We start from the raw sequence: 21097 nt of genomic DNA, 5'->3' as shown, positions 1-21097 counted from the left end.
TCTAAAGAGGGCAGAAGCAACACTGATTGACTGTCAAAACACAGTCGCAAGTGTTACCATTACTCATTACGCAAATTATAGACTTTCCACGAGTGAATCAAACCAACTATTGAGATCTACCTGCAAAGTCCCGACTGTGCTCAAACACCACTGAACAGGCTAAAATTGAGCATTTCTGGGGTACAGGAACTTGTTAAAGTAGGTCACTAGATCTCCAAGACCATTTTGGGGCATTTAAAATGCACGGAAATATATAATAAACATTAATCAGGCACATCAATACTTGTTGTCCTGCACTGAAATCAACAGATTATGTGTGGCAATTAGCATTTAATGAAAACAGTCCAGGAGTGCGACTGTAGCGGAGGTTAATCCATCAGAGAATGGCATGCCTTTTCACCTCCACACCAGATTCGATCCAAGCCAGGTGAGTGCGTGGCGAGTCCATAAATGTGAGAAGTTTGTCAGACCCTATGTAAATTAATTTCCTCCCTCACACATCTCCCTCCTGAGAGGGATAATCAAGCGCCTCGGCTGAGGCGAACAAGTCTTTATTTCCTCTCTGAATCATTCATGTTACTATGTGCAATAAAAAAAAACAGGGAAACGAGGGCCTCCTCTGTGTGCAAACTGGTAGAAGGGTATGTGTGTGCTCGTTTTTGTGACATATCAGGACATAACTTTGTAAAATGACATGGGTATGAAACAGGTATTACAAGGAGATGGTGACTTATGAGGACATAACCCATGTCCCCATTTTTCAAAACACTTATAAATCATACAGAATCATACAGTTTTTCTGAGAAAGTAAAAATGCACAAAGTTTCCTTTGAGGGTTAGGGTTAGGTGTAGGGCTGGTGAAGGGCTATAGAATATACAGTTTGTGCAGTAAAAAAAACATTACGCCTATGGGATGAACCCACTTTTCACAAAAACAAACGTGTGTGTGTGTGTGTGTGTGTGTGTGTGTGTGTGTGTGTGTGTGTGAGAATGAGTTACAGGTCTGCTGAGTTGATGGATGTGTGTGAAGGTGTTAGAAAAGGTGGAAATGTGTGTGTGTGTGTGTGTGTGTGTGATGTATTTTATTTTGCCTCAAATATAGTCTATGCAAAGCCAAAATGTTCTCTGATCCGTGTCTCGCCCTCTCTATCAGGTGATTCTTTCCTTTCCAGGTGAAGTGAATCTCTTGCTCGTGGATGTCTGGTGTGATTAGATGTATTTAAGCAGCATGGGCGAAGGGTGACAGGACACACTCGTTCAGAGGGATGAAGGGATGTATTTACAGGATCACACAACAGTTGCTCTCTCCAGTCTTTTCCCGGTTCCTCTGACCTGAAACAAAAACACAGAAGCTTAATACTTTTGCGCAAAAAATGGTTCTGTTCCGAAACCTACTGCCTATCTAGACGGCATTTTAAAGCATCTCAGAAATTCTGTTCTTAAAGTTCTTAATTATGTTTCTTTCTAAGATGCATATGTCATTCTGCATATATTCTCTACTCAGAATTAAACCTTGACAAGCATTTGATATAATACTGAAAATAATAATTAATAATAATATTGTTAATTACTATTGTAGCAAATAATTATCTGCCATGTACTGTATTTTTATGCTTATTAGAGTACTAAAGGAATTGGCTAAAAAAAAAATCAGTTTTCTGTGCAATTTTCGTGTAAAGAAGCATGTTAAAGACTCTAAATCAATTACATACGAGGCTCTATTTCAGTGACTTAAAAGGCAGCTACCCATGTAAACAGCATGGAAGCTCACTAGGGTTTAGAACAGAGCCATGGGCTTCAGTACTGATAAATAAGTCAAAGCCCTTCAGCATACATAAATGATAAAAAAACATTTTATTTAAAGTAGAAACTCCAACAGAACTGAGAATTCAATTTAAAAATTAAATGTATGCATTTAGCATACGCTTTTATCCAAAGCGACTTAAACAAAACTGAAATATTGCTGGAGGGTGAGAACTGTTCCTCATGTAAACTGGTCATTTTTGAACAAAGTGAAGGCTGCAGCGAGCGTGTGAAAAAGTGAAGATGTGGACAGAAAAGACAGAGGGCAGAATGGTTACCTTGGGAATTTGGCTCAGGCAGCGTCTCTCTGGCAACTAAATGCATCACTGTGGTTTTTCCGAAAGGCAGTTTTAAAGCTGCAAGACATAAGAAAAAAAGAGAGTGTTGGACTGAAAGGACACTAGAGACAAATGCAGCTGTACATCTAAGACACCAAAGTCACTTTTCAAGGGGATGAAGTCATAGGACTGAGGACCAGGATGACATGTAAACCCCTGGATGAGAGTGCAGTATTTAAGCCTGTGCCACGGACTCTGAGAGCAGTGCTGCTGCCTTCTGCCCCACAGACACACTCGGTCTCCATGCCTTGGATCTCTTGAATCAAGAAGGAGGCAGCTTCGGGAATATCTGTTGCACACATTTGGGTGCATTCCTCATTTTCGTGTACATGCATGATTTTATAAGTGGTTAAAAATAATAAGGAAAATAAATAAGGAATAAAATATTTCTACAGTCTTAACTAATCACAATTTAGGGTATATTGCATGTCTGTCCTAGCCAAAAACAAACAGACGGACGGACAGACGGATATTCATATACTTTATTATACAGACATTGACAAGCCCACTCAATCTTTTATTGTTGCTTGAGGAATGTCCAAACAAATAAAAAAGTGCTTCCTGTTCACACCCAAAGAATTTCCTCTCCTCCCTGTTTTCTCTTCCTGATGACAGGTCTGCTGGCCAGTGTTTTCCTACATTCATAATCTGCTCCTATCCTTCCAAGCTTCATGAAAACCTTGCTTCCGCATTCTGGGAATATTTCAGTAATATAAGTCAGTAAACTCTATTCAGGATTCTGGACTGTGAGGAACAGGGCTGGGTATCAAATTCTATTCTATTTAGGAACCAACCGAACTACCTCCATACCATCGAGTATCAAAAAATGTCTTCGAAAATTGTCATTCGACATCAGATGTCCATTTTCTACAAGTCGGTAAGATTCTTTAGGGTCTTCATGGAATGTCTGTAACATGCTTAAGAAACCTAACTAAATGCAAACAAAAAAAATAAAAAAGTGAACATTTCATCCGATGTCCCCTTCAATAAATCATCAACAGGAACAGAGCATATGTGTTGTGATATTTGTGAATGGTAATGAGGAGAGTGGGAGGGCGGCTCACCTCCTAGCGTCACATTTCCATGTAGGAATCGGCCCTGGTAGATGAGGCGCAGGATGTTAGGACTGCTCACTTGCTCCTCTTCCCAGTCTGTTAAAGACAGAACAACTTAGAGGAATTGTACACAAAATATACAAACTGTGATTGGTTACAGTGTCATTTTCAGCAGTGCAATTCATGAAAAACATAAAAGGAGAAATTCCATAAAAAGCACAAGAAAAAGACCCAAATTTCAGTCATACACAGAAGACAGACAGTCGTCCAGGGTTTGTAATAATAATAATAATAATATGAGGGTGAGGAAATGAAGACAGAATTGTACTTTTTGGGTGAACTGTCCCCTAAAAACACGCTAGTCTGCACACCTCCATGATACTGATCCTTAGTTTTTCACTCAATTCTTTCTTAGGGCTGGGCGATATATCTAACGATATAATCATGTGCATCTAGTCAGTAAATCTGGTTCTGTGACAAGCTATGCAATATCGCGTTCATTATCCCAGATGAATCACCTTCGATAATGAACGCGATATTGCGTAGCTTGTCAGCTGCTAGATTTACTGACTAGATGCCCATGAACATATCGTTAGATATATCGGCCAGCCCTATTCTTTCTCTTCATTCATTTATTCATACGACCCACCCATCCCTTTCTCACTCTTGACTCAATCAGTCATAAGACTCGAGTGAGGGTCATTCTGTGTCCTCATAAGGTCAAGCTCCGCTGTGCTTGTAAGCTATGAATAAAACTCTGATTTAATCCCAGACCACCCCCAACTATAAAACAAAGAAGGCTTTTCTTTTCCTTCGCTTTTTCATCAATATTCTTTTTGACATAATTAAAGGCTTATGAAAAGAAAAAGGCTTAGCTATTCAAAGCAAAACATTTAAATAAAATTAAAATCTTTATTTATTAAATATAACCTTGAATTGCTTAAGAGGAAAAATTATGGAGCAAGAAACAGTAATAAAAAAAACTCTTTCCTGCAGAAACAAGACTGGTTTAAGATGGTTAAGGTGGTCAAGTCACAGAAAACCCTTCTAATGCTTGCAAAACAGATTCACCTAACCAGTTTGACTAGGCTTGGGGAGTCCACCGATGATGATATTACCATGTTTTTTTAACAAGGAACCATGGTAATTTATATAATATATATATAAAATCAAATAAATGCTGTTCTTTTAAATTTCAATTCATCAAATAACCCTGAAAACATGCATTACATTTTCCACAGAAATATTACGTCAAGTTTTCCAACATTGATCATTCTTGAGCCCCAAATCAGAATATTAGAATGATTTCTGAGGGATCATGAGACACTAAAGACTAAAGTAATATGCTGCATTTTATAAATACTACTAAATACTTCATAATAGAAAACTTTAATTTACTGTAATTTACAGTTTTACAGTTTTTGATTAAATAAAAGCAGCTCTGGTGAGCATAAGAGACTTTCCAAAACATTTAAATAATCCTACTAGCCCCAAACTTTTAACCAATAGTGTAAATATCAAAATACTATGGTATCATACTGTCTCAGCACCATTGTACCACCACAGTATTTTTTAGAGATGAATCAGATGGAAAAATGCTAAACTTGAGCTTGTGGCCACATCCCTGAAAGCACTTGTCATTTCTGATGGGCTGCCAAGGCACAGTGCAGAAACAGATGAAAGAGGAGTCTGGATACCATCTGCTCTTCCCTAAAAAGCAGTATGTGTGTATAATAACCTACAAATTCAGCTAGAACAGTATCTGTGGAATATTTTCATGAAACCCCATTTCACAGACCTCAGACACATGTGTCGGGACGGCCAGACAGATGTATAAACACAAACTCAGACACTCTGTTTTTACTCTTAAATACTGTCACTGACTTTAGATCAGCATACAGTGAGTGGAATCTAGCTCTGCGCAGGATTACCACTCAATCAGACTCAGATTTGTCACAGAAAAAGGATGTAAAGAGGAATCTACTCAATGCTGGGAAACAATAGCCTGAAAATCCTTCATATGAGTCAACCGTCTCAGTCTACTGATAAGACACATTAAAAAAGAAAATGTGTGTTTTGAGATGAGAATGATCACGAACCCATTGGCCAGTTGTCGTACACATGCTTGGCGATGTCGGCCGCGGAGTCGTTTGGTGAGAACAGGAACTCTTTTGTCTTTCCACTCACCAAGATGAGTCTCAAGTTGATCTGAAACACACACAAACAATAGAGCCATTAAAAGCTTGGTCACAGTCCACAGCACACTACTTCAACATCAACACGAAACGGCATTCACAGCCCATTTTAACTCTAGGGTGACGTATTCCCGAGTTTCATCCCAGAATAGAGCAAGAACCACCAATACGAGTTCTCAGCTCCACTTACCATGTTTTAATATATTCTGGAAATCAAAATAAATGCGCAAGAAATGAGTTGTTTACATTGAGTGGAAATTAAGAATGAGATTAAATAAAATTAAAATGTTAAAAATAATAAAAAATAAACATAAATAATGTGAAACGTTGCAAAATAAAAGGAAGTAGGGTTAACTTTAATTTAATATTTGCTTGAATATCCAGTTGAAAAAAATCTCTAGAAGAGAAGAATACTAAATTATGTATCCGCACAAACATGACAAGAAAGATTTTTTTGAGCATCACAACTGTGATTTTTTTGGACATACTGACATTACAATGGCAAGTTTTAAATCGAATTTTCACCCATAACATAATTCTATAATTAAATAATATTTAGCCTAATAACTTAACTGTAGAACTTCCAGCAGTTATTTTAAATTAAAACCATATGTTATTTAAAATCTCTATTTTTGTAAAATAAATAAATAAATACATAATGTTATATAATAAAAAATGCTAATGATAATAATAAAGTATTTTGGTTAAAATAAACTTAATGTGAAAAAACAGGCCGGAAAAATCAGAAATAATCTACCCTCTTACCATGGTATATTATTGTATATGTTAACAGTCTAAAACAAAAAAGGTTAAGTTTTGTTGATGGAATTTTGATTGATTTGATGTCAATATCACTCTGTTTTCTCTGAATCTTGGCATAGTTGGCATAGCTTTATATAAAGTTTCAGTATGGGGTGATTTATTGGACGGTTGAGAAATTCCGTCATGAATTTTTCACATGTCCTTCATTGTGTCCTTTCTTTGATTGCAAACCACCAGTATTTCATTCAGCACAATTATGCTGTTTGTTCAAGTACTTAAGCAAAACAAATGACAAAACATCCTTTATCATATTCATTTACTTCCCAGAGTGTCACCCATTTAAAAACTAAAGAGCAGGAGGCATGAAACAGAGAGACAGGGCTCGGGGCAGTGCATGTCCAATGCACGTGTGCTACTAGTCTCTGACATCAGATGATCCAGTATTAAGCTCCTCCCACTATACACACACACACACACACACAAACTGCCAGCTGCAGTGATGTAACAGAGTGAAAACCGCCAGATGGAAACAAAGATCCTCCTAAGCACTTTATAGAATGAGATTAGAGCCCGAAGCAAGCCTGCTCTTCCAACCACTCATTCAGAGATCACAACACACACACACAATCTTAAGTCTCTATCTAAGCAAACAGTATAAGTCAACAAACACCCACACACATGCATGCAATTGCACAAGTAATGGTTGGATGAACACGCAGACATACACTTGCAAATCTAATTTAGGCTCGGATCCGTATGTGGCTATTTTATGAAGGCACCATAAATGAAGGAAATACCAGAGGTAATCGAGTTATCAGTATTTCTGTACACATTTTTGGCAATTCACTCTAGTTTTAAACGGACGTATGCGGACTTATATACGTCAGAAAACGGGAAATTATTGCAAAGTTCAACAGATATACATTGGCAAATAATCAATGAATATTTTCTATTTTTAAATATTTTTTGATATATTCTAATGAAATACTGTATTAAATAAGTGGTCATCTAATGGCAGCAATTTAATTATATGAAATACATTATATTTTATTTAATTATATCACTACCAATAGCTCATCCTTTTCCTTACACGTCACTGCATCGACATTGGTGATTAAAATAAAAATTAAACAACATTGTGACAAAAAAAAAAAGTCTGACATTGTATTTTTATTCATTAAAAAAAAAAAACACCTTTGAATCAACTGCCGTTTTCAGATGACATCATCAAGCCTTTACCAAACAATTCTAAAATGGGCAAAATCTAATAAAACCCTGCATTTTTTCTTTTGTGAATATCTTGTTAACTTAAAATACATCACATTAGGAAGTAAAAATAAATGTCGTTTCATATTTTTCCATTTATGAAGACGCAACTGAAAAGGCATGTCCTTCTCCTGCATGGACACAGTCAGTGAGCTGGCATTCAGCAGCTAGTGGTTCATCAGAAACATCAGGGTGGCAGTTCTATCGCAATGGAACACCTCCTAGTTTCCATAGAGATGGTAACCGTGGCAGCGGCTCATCTGTGAGAGCGCTGACCTGAATCACCTGCAGGCAGAGTCTTTCTTCATCTGTCTCCTCCTCTCTCGCCGCAGCTCATCTTTCATTAAGTCACTCCATCTTTCCCACATCTTTGTATAACGATGACATATCATCTTCACCTGCTGAATGCCAAGCAGACGTTGATTTATTCGATGTTTCCAGATATACGCAGAAAGGAGGAAAAGCTCTAATAGCAGAAATATGTGTTATGCTGGGATACGTCTGCTCGAATCTCCTTGGTGAGCAGACAGAATTTCACTATATGATGTAATACGACATGCAGCGATGCCTCTGAGGAACTTCAACAACAACAATCCCAGCAGAAAACATCCGCTGAGGAATGATTTCACAGGCAAGGATGACGCTGGCACTGGTTATACCCCCTGGCAGGTGGTTCCCTCTCTGTGAAGACAGCAGTTGCTATGCCAAACATTATTACACTACTCAATAGCAATTCTACTACTGCATCCCTACAAAATATTTTCACCAATCCCAGCCCAGCAACCCCGGACCCCTGAAACCAACCCTTCAGGGGGAATGTTTGATGTAATCACACACAAACACACTTTCCTAGGAGCATGAACAACACGCACCTCACTCATGAGGCCACAGGAGAGCGATGGGATCTCCTGTGTTATGGAAAGATTTGCTTGATGTGGAGATGTGGAAACAGGATTCATACCAGAGAAACACATAAAGCACAACAAAGTCATTAAGATATCATATTCATATTTCAGCATTATTTTTTGTTTTTAACACGATTAAGAAAAAAAAGTTACATTATTTAACTGAACTGAAATGCCATGACTTTACATAGTAATAAAAAAAAAAAAAGATTTTACATAGGTTGCACAAGAAATTTCTGACCAAATAAATATAAAGCTTTACAAGATAGTATTGTTATATATATGCATGATACATATACACAAAAATACATGAAAAAAAAAGACATACATACATTTATTATATATTTTATATACATATATTCATTTTATACAATGTTGCAATAGTCAACGAAATTCACAAATAAGATATAAAAAAGAAACAGGATATTTCTAGGGTAGGTGTTGGCCAATGGTGATAATCTTAAAATAAAGGCAAAATATTGCAGATTTATTGTTCTTTCAGTATGTTGATATTACGCTCATGGACTTTATGCACTTATAGATAATAAAAGGTCACTGCAAAATTGCGATGGATAATATTGCATTGTGACACCTGTATTGTGATCCCGTGCTGCAAGCTGCTTGTCGATGCTAAATAACACCCGCAGTAGTCTTTCCATAGCTGACTGTTTGAAAACAGATATGTCACCCAGAGCAGGTGCTTCAGGTTAGCTACAGTTAAAAACAGAGCATGAAATACTAGCGATTTTTCTGGTGTTTGCAGTTTTGCTCACAAGTTGAGCAGGAGATTCTCTGCTTGAGAAGGATAAACAACCCAGTGATTCTGCCAAGAGACATAGAGAGAGTGAGAGTGAGAGAAAGAGAGAGAGAGAGAGAGAGAGAGAGAGAGAGAGAGCAATGCTGAGTCTATCAGACAGGACTTCTGAACTAAAAGTGAACTAAAAGCCACAACAAATGCTGACCACAGTGGATGTGATGCGTCGACCGGCTTTGCCTTTGTCTATCTCAAACATAGAGGTCTGCCAGATTGTTCTGGGAATGACATTTACGCAATAGGGAACAGACACACACACTCAGACCACTTATGCAACCGCACATCAATGAAAACAAAATTACATACGATCCCTCCAGCAGGGATTTGTCCGTTTTGGACGGAGTGGAAATTAGTGAGTTATATGGTGAGATTGGCTATGTCTGTGTAAACTGGTTAAAGAACAATGATACAACGTTCAAAACCAACAAAAGTCACCTGAGATATGTCTTATTCCCAGGAAAGCCACCAGGGACTGAGAGCTAGTCTAACGCAAACTTAATTTCAAGTTCAACATGAGGCTCAGTCTTATCAACAAAATAAGGACTTACTTTAGTTCACACTACAAAATTCTTCCAGGATCAACATGTTATTTATAGCTGCGGTTAGTGCCATCCACTTATTATCAAGAATAATGATGGATGGGGAGAAGCCACAACAATAGGAAAAAGATAAAAGACAAAGGTTTAGACGCGACAAAGAAGACTCTAGAAGGAAAACCCATACCCCAGGAATAATATTATAGTTCTGTTCATTAGCAAATATACAACTGAAGTTCCATGCTGGCTTAAAATATCATTATGGCCTCATTATACTGTAAAATTAGCATTTATTAATGACAAAAATCTGTGCAGTATTCTGATAGTACATTTGACAAATCAGCTAGAATATAAATAAGCATAGAATTGTTGTTAAAACTAGTTTAATGTTATTTCATAACAATTATTCAATTTTTTTTATTAAACTAAAAAACATTTTACAAAAGGATATGGAAAATAATTTATTTCTAAGGTGCAAGTTATTAAACTGAAAGAAATTGTCCAGCTGTAATGTTACTTCATTATATAAATTCTTAATACTTTTTTAGAAAACATTCTTTCATAAATTTTGGTTAACCTCACCTATATTAACCAGCTACTGTAGAATCTGCAACAGCATTCAATGCAAGCCAGTGTTTGTGTTTGCAAGTCTAAAACACATGTGAATTAATCCACAATGTCAGAACGTCCTTATTGTCAAAGCCTGCTAATGTGACTGATAAAAATACTTCAGTTTATCCAAAGCATCACTCAGACAAACTAACTAATCACATAAATAACATGACATTACGAAAAGGGCTCTCTAAACAAAGGCTATAATCTTGAGAGATCTTCAAAAAATGCTTTAAGCATGACATAATCAGTCAGAACAAAGGATAAATAAAACATCCACACAGAATTGAGAAAACATGCCCACACTGCTCAAAAGATATTCATTTTCTCTTTCTGTGCCCTGAAAATCCATTTCAGTCAGGCACAAAACTCATTCATTCTACTGGATGGATTCAGAGTCTGCTTCTGTGTGCGATTTCAACCTCAGTCATAAACTGAGGAGACAGAAAAAGGAAGCCATCCATCTTCCTCCTGACAGCACAGCGTTGGTTCAAACAGTGTCATCTCTGTCTCTGATGTAGATGAGACTGAGGTGGTTTTGAAGACTGTGATCACACTCACTCATCTCTCCTTCATCAGTCAGGGCGTTAGCGGGATTTCTCCTGCATTATATTGAGGAAGTGAGACGTCTGAGCTTTTTAGAGGATCTCATTCCAGTTGTTTCTTTCCTTAGTTTGAAATTGAGGTATACAGTACCTACTTGACTTAAAATGACTGTCTGGATGCTTTAAATCAAGTGTCAACAAATCACAACCAACCCCCATCTACTTACTTGACGCATGTTCCTGGTGTTACTGTGAATGTTTTATCAGCGCATGTTATTTCAAAGAAGAAAAAATGTCTTTATAGTGTTTCTTCAACTACTCTACTGTTCAAAAGTTTGGTGTTGGTAAAATTTGGGGCCAGTAATTTATTTTTATTTTTTTAAAGAAATTACTGTTTATTCATGAAGGACGCATTATGGTAAACTGATAAAAATAGACAATAAAAAAAACAATAAAAATTAACAGTAAAGACATGTTTAATGTTACACAAGTTTTCTGTTCCAAGTAAATGCTGTTATTTTATATTCTATTCAAGAACCCTGAAAATGGTAGCATGGCTTCCACAAAAAATACCACCAAAAATAAAAAGTAAAATATTATTGATAATTCGTAAAAAAAAAAAATCCTGAGCCACGAATCAGCACATGCAAATGATTTCTGGATCATGTGAGACTAAAGACTGCTGAGACTTTATTTTTGAATAGTTTCTTTTGAATAGAACGTGCCTTGTTCCACCTGTGAAACATTTTTTTTTTTTCAGATTAAATCAGTAAAACTTATATATATTATATAATATATATATTCTATGAGGAAGACACGCCTTTGATTTCAGATTCTGTCAGCCTTAACAACCCAGTTTTTTTTATTTCTCAACATGAGACAGAACAGGTTGGTCCACTTTGCAAGAGATCTGATTTTCTCTGGTGAGAAAGGTAAAACCGCTGAATACTGTAAACCACCCACTGTTTGCGTGGGGGATTTGCATAGATATTCAACATTACAGGTCACCTTCACCTCTTTCTGAACAGATGAAATGGCCTGTTTGGATTAGCAGGGGTTAAAGCCAGAAACATGTCCTAAATGATTGGGAATGGAAGGATGAATGTCTAATTTCAGCCAGAGCCAAAAGCACAATAACAATCAGCATGTTTAATAATAGCAAATCTCAGTCGGCAACTAGTCTGTAGACAGCAAATTATTTCCTTCATGATATTGGGCAGAATGTTTCGGGAGTAGAAATTTGAGACCCTGCCATTCATTTTCCTGTGATGTCTTTCAGATGTGTGTCAGACTCTCAAATTCTCATTATGAAGTGCGCAGCACAGGAAAAAGCGATAATAGCATCAGATGACATGTGATCTGAGAATTAGATGGCACATTTAGACATGGCAAATTAAACTGAGAGAGGGCCTTTAGAGGAATTGTAAAGCTTCCTGTCTATCTCCAAGACCTCTGCGGATGGCACAATTTTATGCAGGAATTTGAGAAATGATTTGCAGTCATGGGTGTGCGCACACACATGGGCACATCTGCCATGAACGTGCAACACAAAAAGTGTCTGGGTGTTCTCTGCATGAGTTTATGTGTGGTAGGTTGAACATAAAGTGATTGATTTTGCTCTCAGCTGCATTTGCATCATCATGCTCATAACAAAGAAAGGAATGGAGGAAAAGAGCGTGGGAAGTATTACCAGAACATGTGAGATGGACTGACAGACAGATATAACTGGATGGACAGATACAGACATAACTGGATGGATGGATTCATTGTATCATTTAGAAAAATGTATTTTAACTTTATCCATCAGAAACAGTAAGTTCATCAGCAGAAAAGGAAAGGTGATTACATTTTGATAAAAATATTGGACAAACCTTTACTTTGAATTGGAAGGTAAACAGTGATGTCATGTCACGGAGATATTTTTAATGAGGCTTCACTTTGGTCTCTTTGCTAAAGGCTCAAAAGGCATCATTTTCTCTTAATTCCTATAATGCTTTAATGAACATAATGTCCCTTAATAATCATCAGCATATATCTAAGCAGACAAGCAAGAAAGCTCTGGTATCAGCTGTCGTTATTCAAAATTTCCATACAACACACAAAAACAGGGTCTAAAACTTGATTTATTTCCATGATACACCAGTCTCAATAGCTACGGTAAGAGTGATCATTTAGCAAGCCTTTTCTCAAGATGTCTTTAACTTCCATTATCTTGCTTTTGGTCTTCTCCCCGACTCACTTGAGCAAATCGCATGGTGGCCATTAGCACCACAAAAGCTAGTTTCAGCTTCCGTTCTTAATCACGACCACAGAACACCAGCAGCTGCAGTCTCAGCCTGTCTGGATGCCCTATCAGCAGTCCTGAAGGTCAATCACTCACACAGACACACTCACATGCACTCATCCGGCCCAAACGATGCATCTCACCGGATGGGAAAACAAGGGCTTGGGTGACAATATCACTGAAATCAATACAAGCCCCGTCTGATGACGTGCAAATTACAATCACATAAGTGAACATGGTTTCACACTGGTGGTAATAAATTCTGATTCATCTTTGTACAATCTGAGGCTAATTACACACCTTCAATAAACACATAAGCAATGTGTGTATAGTGGGGTTAAATAAACACAAAACATGATTCCCTTCAGGTGCTTTAAGGAAAATGTGACACATCACTGAAGTCACAATGTTAAATGATCTCTTTTTACTGTTAGACACATGTAACAATTTCTGATTATGAGAATGAATATGCAATTATGCCTTGGACTATTCTACATACTCTACTACAAATAGAAAAACTTTTCTGCATATTCAAAAATTCACACCCCTTACAAACATGCACACACACACACACACACACACATATATATATATATATATATATATATATATACTAAACTTTTGAAAATATTAAATTATGAAATATACAATATTTGTTTTGACATACAATTATATTTAATTTTCTGATGGAAAATCAGGTTAAACACAGATGAAAGAAAGAAGAAAGACAATATCTAATCTCCTGTAGACAGATGAAGGCAGGCAGCACATGCCTACCGCTGAAAAAGGGCAGACATCTGCACAAGGAGAGAGAGTAGGGGTGAGGGGACACATTCACTTATCTCCCCATCAATGAGACGTCCTGCTGATAGAAATGTCCTTTTGATAGTAGCCTACAGTATTACAGCCATGTATTACAAACCTGCAAAACACCCTTCTCATTCCTTATCATACACATTCACAAACAGAATTATTACAGCACCGGAGACAAAGCTCCCCGCACAAACTTCCTGACTGAAAATTATTTTTTCATCTTATCTTTCAAGCAATCCCATAGAAGGTTTTTCATTATAAGTCATGACTCTGGTCTGTCCTACAGCTTTTTCTTGTTATTTCTGTCAAACAAAGTGCATAATACCATTTAAAAAACACCAGTTCTAAGCAGTGGTACAAAAACGGGGTATGCAGTATATTCAGTGCATAGGGGTGCCACACATAGAGGGATGCCATTTTGCCAAAATCATTCTGTGAAAATCTTCTTTAATAAAATGTTATAAATAATCAAAAGCTTAGTTATTAAAAATAATTAATGCAAACAAATAAATAAAAAACATATGCATGGATAATTCATTCACAATAATAATAGGACTGTCACGATTCCTCAATTAAATTTGAGTAATCAATTATTTTTAAAATCCTCTACTGCATTTTGTCCATGTCAATTAACCGGCAAAATACCAGAAGTGGCATGTTCCAAAGACAAGATACCACAAAAGACATTAATAAAACATAGTGCTATTGTGAAATACATAAAGGCTGTGATGCTGTGATTCAATTAAATAAATTGGCTTATATGCACTTTATTTATATTCGTGCAGGTTACATACTTCTCAGAGTGGCTTCATTCACAGTAAATGCTGCTCCACACAAACAGTTATCATTTACATGCACGGACCGTCTCAAACTCCAACTTTGCATATGCTGTTTGCATAGTCGCAACTTTGCAAATTCTGAGTTGCTTATAGCATTCATCTGGGAACAATGTGCATCATTCTATTAGATATACAAAGTAAATAATTTATAAACCCACACCAACACAGGAGAATGCGTCATCATTATATGCTCATTGTGACTTCAAAATAAAAGTTTCAACCATTGCTCTGACTTTGCATGTTTTGAAGTCTATATGTCCTTGTTCAAGAAATGTGATTGTAATATTTCTATCATGAAGTGGCCAACAGGGATTCATTTCAGTTATTTTTCCTAACTGACAACCGACGCTCATTAATTAATTTAAACGTTTAAATGAACGATTAATTAATTAACATTGGTTTCCCGGGGATTAATTCCACATGCGCAAAAAGCAGCAAACACAAGAACATGAGGATTCACATGGACAACATATCACATAATGCACCTGCTGCGCTATATGATTAACGCATAACGCACCTATGATTGCTTGCTTTTGATGTTTTATGTGAACCAATTATTATTCCCTCATTACCATTAAATATGCATTTTAAGTAATTTCAAAGACTATTGATCGAAAAAGAGAGCGGTATGAAGAGGCCTCCAGGAGAAGGAAATCTGGCCTGAAATTTCACTAAATTACAAGAGAATGCTTGTGCAGTGATGTCATAAAGGCAAGCAGGAACCACTGTTTACAGTGGAACAACCCTCTACAGTCAGTCTCTACCCAACTCACACAAAGCTCACACAGAACCACCTCTGGAAACATGTAAAAACAGATATATGTTGATTCAAGTCCAGTAATGAATATGTAGAAACACCGCAGAGATGTTAAAACAACTTATAATAAGGCACTGAGAACTATTTACACAAACTGACGTTGAATCACTCTTACTTTCCATGACAGTGAGTGAGTGAGTGAGTGTGTGTGTGTGTACGTGAGCGAGTGAGCACCTCTCTCACAGAGCTGTTGTAATTGTTCCTCACTCTACTGAAAGGATCCTTTATTGAGTGAGTCTGAGCTACTTCCTCCCCCTTCCTTCTCTCTCGCTCCCTCTTTAGCCTTTAACCCTTACTGACCCATAACACCTTTTGGAGTTATTCATTCTATGCAAATCGTACTCCCCATGTTATACTTGATGCATTTATTTACAAAACACATATAGATACAACAAATGCCAAACAGTTGTTGCTTCATGTCTGTATGTTTATGCTGTTTTTCATTATAGGGCTTTGCTAAAATAATCAATATAGCATCATTCTTTTTATAAAAAAATACATTTCATCAATTTAATATAATTTTTAATTGATAATCTTTTCTACAATTTTGCAATTTTCAAGCAGTTCTCCAAACTAAGCTTTAACTCTTAAAATGACGTTTGCAAGCATGTGAGAATCTGATACCTTGCCAACATGCTGAGTAATTTTTACACGCTGTTGATGCAGGTTTATTAGCAATGTTTTGCATTGTGGCACGTACGGTGTGGTGTTTCATAACATTTTCTACAACTTTTCCATCTCTTATACACAAACACTTATCCTGAAATAACCCGTACCTTTCTCCTGATGTTCTCTCTCACTGTGGCCACCACTCACAGTGTTCAAATATAGTGGTTGTTCATTGCAGGTAGACTGACTGGGGTCAGAAGTGGTGGGTCTGTCTGTCTGTAATGACTTTATAATTACCTAAATTACCTATAATGAATAAACACTCAAAGGAAATGATTTGCGTACCCAAGTCCTTCTATTGTCTGTTTCCCTGATGAGTTATATTTATTTGAGCTTGATTACATAATTTTTTAATTTTGAAAAGTCTCAATGACAAAGCTGGTTTGATTCTGAAATTCAGAAACCATGCTACTTTTGCAATGTGTGTCTAAATTACAATGTAAAAAATGATTTTTTTGAAGTCTTTCCACTTCATTATGTATGATTTTCCTAGTAGTTCTCTGCCACTAGGTGGGGCTTTTGAAATAAAATAGTTCTTTCCCCGATTACGGCTTTACACAAAGCAGAACTGCACTAATAAACACTGCTTTAAAGTCAAAAAGTGACAGTAAAAGCATTTTGGGAAAGATCAGGCATTATAGGAAAGATGAAATGAAAATGGCATAAAAACTTTTCTGAAGACAGTCAGTCCCCTTTAGAGATACAGTCATATAAAACCACCCTCCACTATTTGTCCCTGGAAATGTGTATCTCATATTTGTTCAGTGAAATCATAATAGTCATATTAAGCCATATCAGGATTCTTGTCTTTCTGTCCCCAAATATAAGACCTCTTGAAACTATAATTAAGACTTTTCTTATACCATTAAGGTATTTAAGTATTTTTATTGTCTTAAATTTGCAATTACTAAATTGAAGAATTTTTAAGGACCTGTAAGAACCCTGTATTTAAGATCTAAACCTAAAGCTGCACGATTTATCGAATCCAATTGTCATGCGTATCTTGTCAGTAAAGCCAGTTCTGTAATCAACAGTAAATCTCCATCACATGCTTTCAGAAGGAGCAGCATTTACTACACAGAGCTGTAGTTCACTGATAAGCTATCCACAATCGAGTTCATAATCACCGATGATATATTCACGCAATAATAAAATTGAAGAAATCATTCTGCGATTATAAAAGCTGTTAGCATAGTTTGTCAGTGAACTACAGCTCTGTGTAGTAAAGGCTATATGCTATTTACATTATTATAAAAAAAATTATTTTGGCCTGTTATTGACGTAATGCACGTCATTAACAACATGCGCAACCAGATGTTCGAATAGTTTGAATATTCGTGTATTTTTTAGAGGGAATATTCGAACGTCATTTTTGAGCAATTTTTGACAGCCCTAATTTGGAGTTTCAGTACGAGAACGACCTCTGGCCTTTAGATGGAGATTTACTGCTGATCACAGAACCATGCTTCACTGAAAGATACTCATGACAATCGCAGCTTCTGCCTAATCATGATTTATCACCTCTGTGAATTAATTTCGATTAATCGTGCCCTAAGATAGCCCGTCGGGCAGTGTAGTGATACATTTAGGTAGCCCGACTGGAAGATATGATTCCGATCCAAGCCCCGGGATGTCGATAACAATCCCAATAGACTTAATATACATTTATATATGCATATACACACACACACACACTCACACACACATATTTCCGGAGTCATGGTAGTAGAGGCGGCACAACTATAACGACATGTGAATAATCCTGCCCACTCTAGCGATACTAAACTGCAGTGGAAACTCAAACCGAGTCGTGCCAAAAGTTACGCGTTGTACCACACAGTGGAAAAGCGCCAAAAGTGGCACAGTCCTGTCAGGGAGTGTTGAGTTCTACTTCACACTTCAGTCTCACAACTGATCAAAGCAAACTCTTTTAAAAGAGTATATCTGATGTAGCACTTATTGGCGAAAGGCTTCCACAACATTTCGTTACTTTGAAACACTGAGAGCTCTCCACAAAAAAAGCCCATTCATTAAACTGCCCACCCACAAGATGTGTATGCACACACACTCCCATTGTTTGACAATGCTACCCCCAACTGAATGCCCCTCAGCTGGAGACCACACAATGATTCAAAGTTTTATCTTGTGGACATTTCATCCTAAAACTGAACAAGCTGTTCCGGGAGACCAAAAAAAAGCACCTAGCCTAAACCCAAAGGTCTGGTTATTTAAAGTTTTCAAAGATGACATTAAAAACCTTCTTAAGCTAGCTTAAATAATAAATACCTGACTTTGGGCTATAACATAACACATTGTACCCTGTTCTGTTCCTGTTTGCGTAGTGTGAGAAAAAACCTTTCTATCAGTAGAAATCTCAAGAGATGCATCGTCATCAACAGGGACGACTCGCGTTTCTGGCCTTTATAATCAACAATATGTGGACCTGCTCTTTTAATACCCAAAGTTGCCAAGGGAGCCTTTCTGATGGCCAGATTTACATTTTAGTTCTACTCAATGGCAGAAACAGAAGAAAGACTGAAAGTACTGTGTACTGTAAGGGCTGCAAGGAGTCCCTGAAATGTCAGAACGTTGACATCTCTTGAGTTTGACAGCCAGATCAGCTGTTTGGCCAAAGCATGATTGACTAACAACCTGGCACACAATGTTACAGTTTGGAGCCGATAGAAGGAGTTCTTATTTTTTGTTTTGATATTAGTTTCAATATCTTACACAATGAGGGCTGCAATTTATTGTTTTTAAACTGATTTCCCACATCCTCAGATTCAAACCACCGACCTTCTGGATACTCGTGAGCACTAGCAGCACTACTACTACCCATGGGGTTTGGTAATCTCAATCTATTAGACCTTACATCATAGTGCAAAGCTTGAAATGTCATTGTACAACCATGCAATGAATATTATAGAGAATCTATGACATTATCCCTCTGGACAGAAAGATTCTAATGTTGGAGTTTCGGTTTGAGCATTCGTTCCGAGACATTTTCAGTTGTGCAAACAGGGAAATAACTGTTTTTGAGTCTCCCTGATCACACTTCCTCATTATCAATCTGAACCGCACTGTGGCACATCAGATAAGATATCTTTACACTACTGCCCTTCCTGACTGAAGTGGAATTTTGATAGGGTTATTGCCGGATGAGCAAAAAGCGATCCAAGACATTTAATAGCACTGTCCTTCTGGATTTCCTTGGGTCAATCTATTTGCCAAAGAAACAATGAGATCAACTGACCTTCTTTAATCTTTGACAAACACTTTTTATAACATATTTAAGCCTTTAAACTAATTAGTATCTAGTTGTATGTTACAAGTAGGCCTTCTTGATTTTTAAAAACTTTACTATTAAGAAAAAAAAAGACTACTAATTCACTATTCATTAGAGTCCAGTACTCCGGCTGCATTCCTTTGCAACTAGTCAGAATCTCAAATGTGATATGTAACTATTTAATTGATACTAGTAACAAATGGCCATTTGTTTAACTGAATTGTATCGGGGTCTGTGGTTCATGCATTACCTATTCACTTCAGACTAGTATGTATTTCAATTGTTGCTTGTGGCTAATCTAGTCCACTACCAAAGAAACATTAGGTACTAGTAAGTATTGTTTTTGTTTTAACTGTGGCTAACCTGTTAGTATAGTGGAACAATGTAACAAAGGAATAAGTACTTAAGTGTCAGTATCTAAGGTAAAGAATAAACATCTCAGTAATAGTTGCCAGTCATATTGAAACAACATTTTTTTCATTACGTTTTAGTATTTAAACATAAAAATAGATACTAGCTAGTTTCAAAGAACATTACAATCGTTTATCAACACCATTAAACCTTTTGAAGGATGCGTACACTCTTACCATGTCAACTGGGATGTTTCCCGTCATCTTTAAACGTTCTGTCGTATCCTCACTTTTGATTAAAAGTTGTTTTCCTTCTTTCAACTTGCTTAAGTAACAGCAGGTGGCTTGTGTTAAAGCAGCTGCTCATGCAGAGATCACTCGTCTGGTTATTCCTGTAGGTTCGCTGGTAGAGAGAGGTAGTTAAGCGCAGGCAGGAATTATATGTTGTTCTTCCTCAGTCAGGCTTCAGACTTCTTGCTTTTTCATGGCATAAAACTTCAAAACGGAGAAAACACTGATTTCTGGATTTTATATTTCTGTGGGAGGACACCCTCCCATACAGAAATAAAAAAAGATATATGTTAGGAAAAATGTTCCTACGCCATAGGAAAACAAAACACTTACAATTCAGCCATTGGTATTTGCAAAAATACCGAGAAATGAGTTCCTCGCGAGTCCGCAATAAAAAATAGACCGTCGCCTGTTAGAAAAAATGCTGTAATTCGACGGATTTTTTCAGTCTTATATCCGTCTTCGTCTGCGCTCGCTCTGCTGTCATCCTGCCTCAAAAAAACATGGCGGCAATTGACGGGGGTAAGGCTGAACGTGGGGAAACCAGAGCTGGTGAGGCAGATAAACTGCGCGATGTCGATCGCTATGTGTGTGCGCGGATGAATACGCCCGCCCCCCAGCAGTTAAAAGAAGAGGCGGAAGAGAGAGAGAGCGAGAGAGAGAGAGGCGAGCCCACAAATCCATGCGCACCCAGATACGTTTCGGTATGACTACTGGAAAGTATTTGGGAACTTTTAACCAAATGCTTTATGTCTATTATTTTTTTTTCAGAGTATATAATGCTAAACATTTATAAAAAATAAATAAATAAATAAATAAATAAAAACGACGCACGCAATAACCATAATATTGTTTTGTTGTCAGGTTCATTGTTATTCAGTTATTTAGCCCACCACATAGACTAGTTCTCACCAGTA

General features: G+C 37.0%; 1 protein-coding gene and 1 long non-coding RNA gene across 3 annotated transcripts; both read right to left on the bottom strand.

Annotated features, from left to right (window-relative positions):
- Nucleotides 1-898: 898 nt before the first annotated feature.
- LOC113054673 (ubiquitin-like protein 3) lies at nt 899-20789 on the bottom strand. Of its 2 annotated transcripts, XM_026220370.1 has the most exons (6): nt 20514-20789; nt 20127-20292; nt 5296-5404; nt 3206-3292; nt 2082-2159; nt 899-1332 (listed from the first exon to the last, which is right to left on the bottom strand). In XM_026220370.1, exons 2-6 carry the CDS (start codon nt 20151-20153, stop codon nt 1280-1282), a joined length of 354 nt encoding a protein of 117 aa, XP_026076155.1. In that variant the 5' UTR covers nt 20154-20292; nt 20514-20789; the 3' UTR covers nt 899-1279. The 2 variants fall into 2 exon arrangements, with proteins under 2 accessions (XP_026076155.1, XP_026076154.1); XM_026220369.1 differs by having other exon boundaries at nt 20127-20789.
- On the bottom strand, nt 7304-8476 carry LOC113054678 (uncharacterized). The gene is made up of 2 exons (XR_003277417.1): nt 8292-8476; nt 7304-8100 (listed from the first exon to the last, which is right to left on the bottom strand). It is a non-coding gene; the product is annotated as an uncharacterized LOC113054678 (long non-coding RNA).
- Nucleotides 20790-21097: the final 308 nt, after the last annotated feature.

Source organism: Carassius auratus, chromosome 35 (assembly GCF_003368295.1).
Source record: "Carassius auratus strain Wakin chromosome 35, ASM336829v1, whole genome shotgun sequence".
Taxonomy (NCBI): Eukaryota; Metazoa; Chordata; class Actinopteri; order Cypriniformes; family Cyprinidae; genus Carassius; species Carassius auratus.
The sequence above is the reverse complement of the archived record's forward strand: the minus strand, read 5'-3'. Positions and strand labels throughout refer to the sequence as shown.

What these genes read in the sequence shown, in the direction of transcription:
- LOC113054673 (XM_026220369.1), bottom strand. Translation starts at nt 20,153, where the DNA reads ATGACGGGAAACATCCCAGTTGACATG. An exon ending in GAAACATCCCAGTTGACATG is followed by an intron (nt 5,405 to 20,126) that starts GTAAGAGTGTAC and finishes TGTGTGTTTCAG; the next exon opens with ATCAACTTGAGACTCATCTT. An exon ending in GTACGACAACTGGCCAATGG is followed by an intron (nt 3,293 to 5,295) that starts GTTCGTGATCAT and finishes TGTCTTTAACAG; the next exon opens with ACTGGGAAGAGGAGCAAGTG.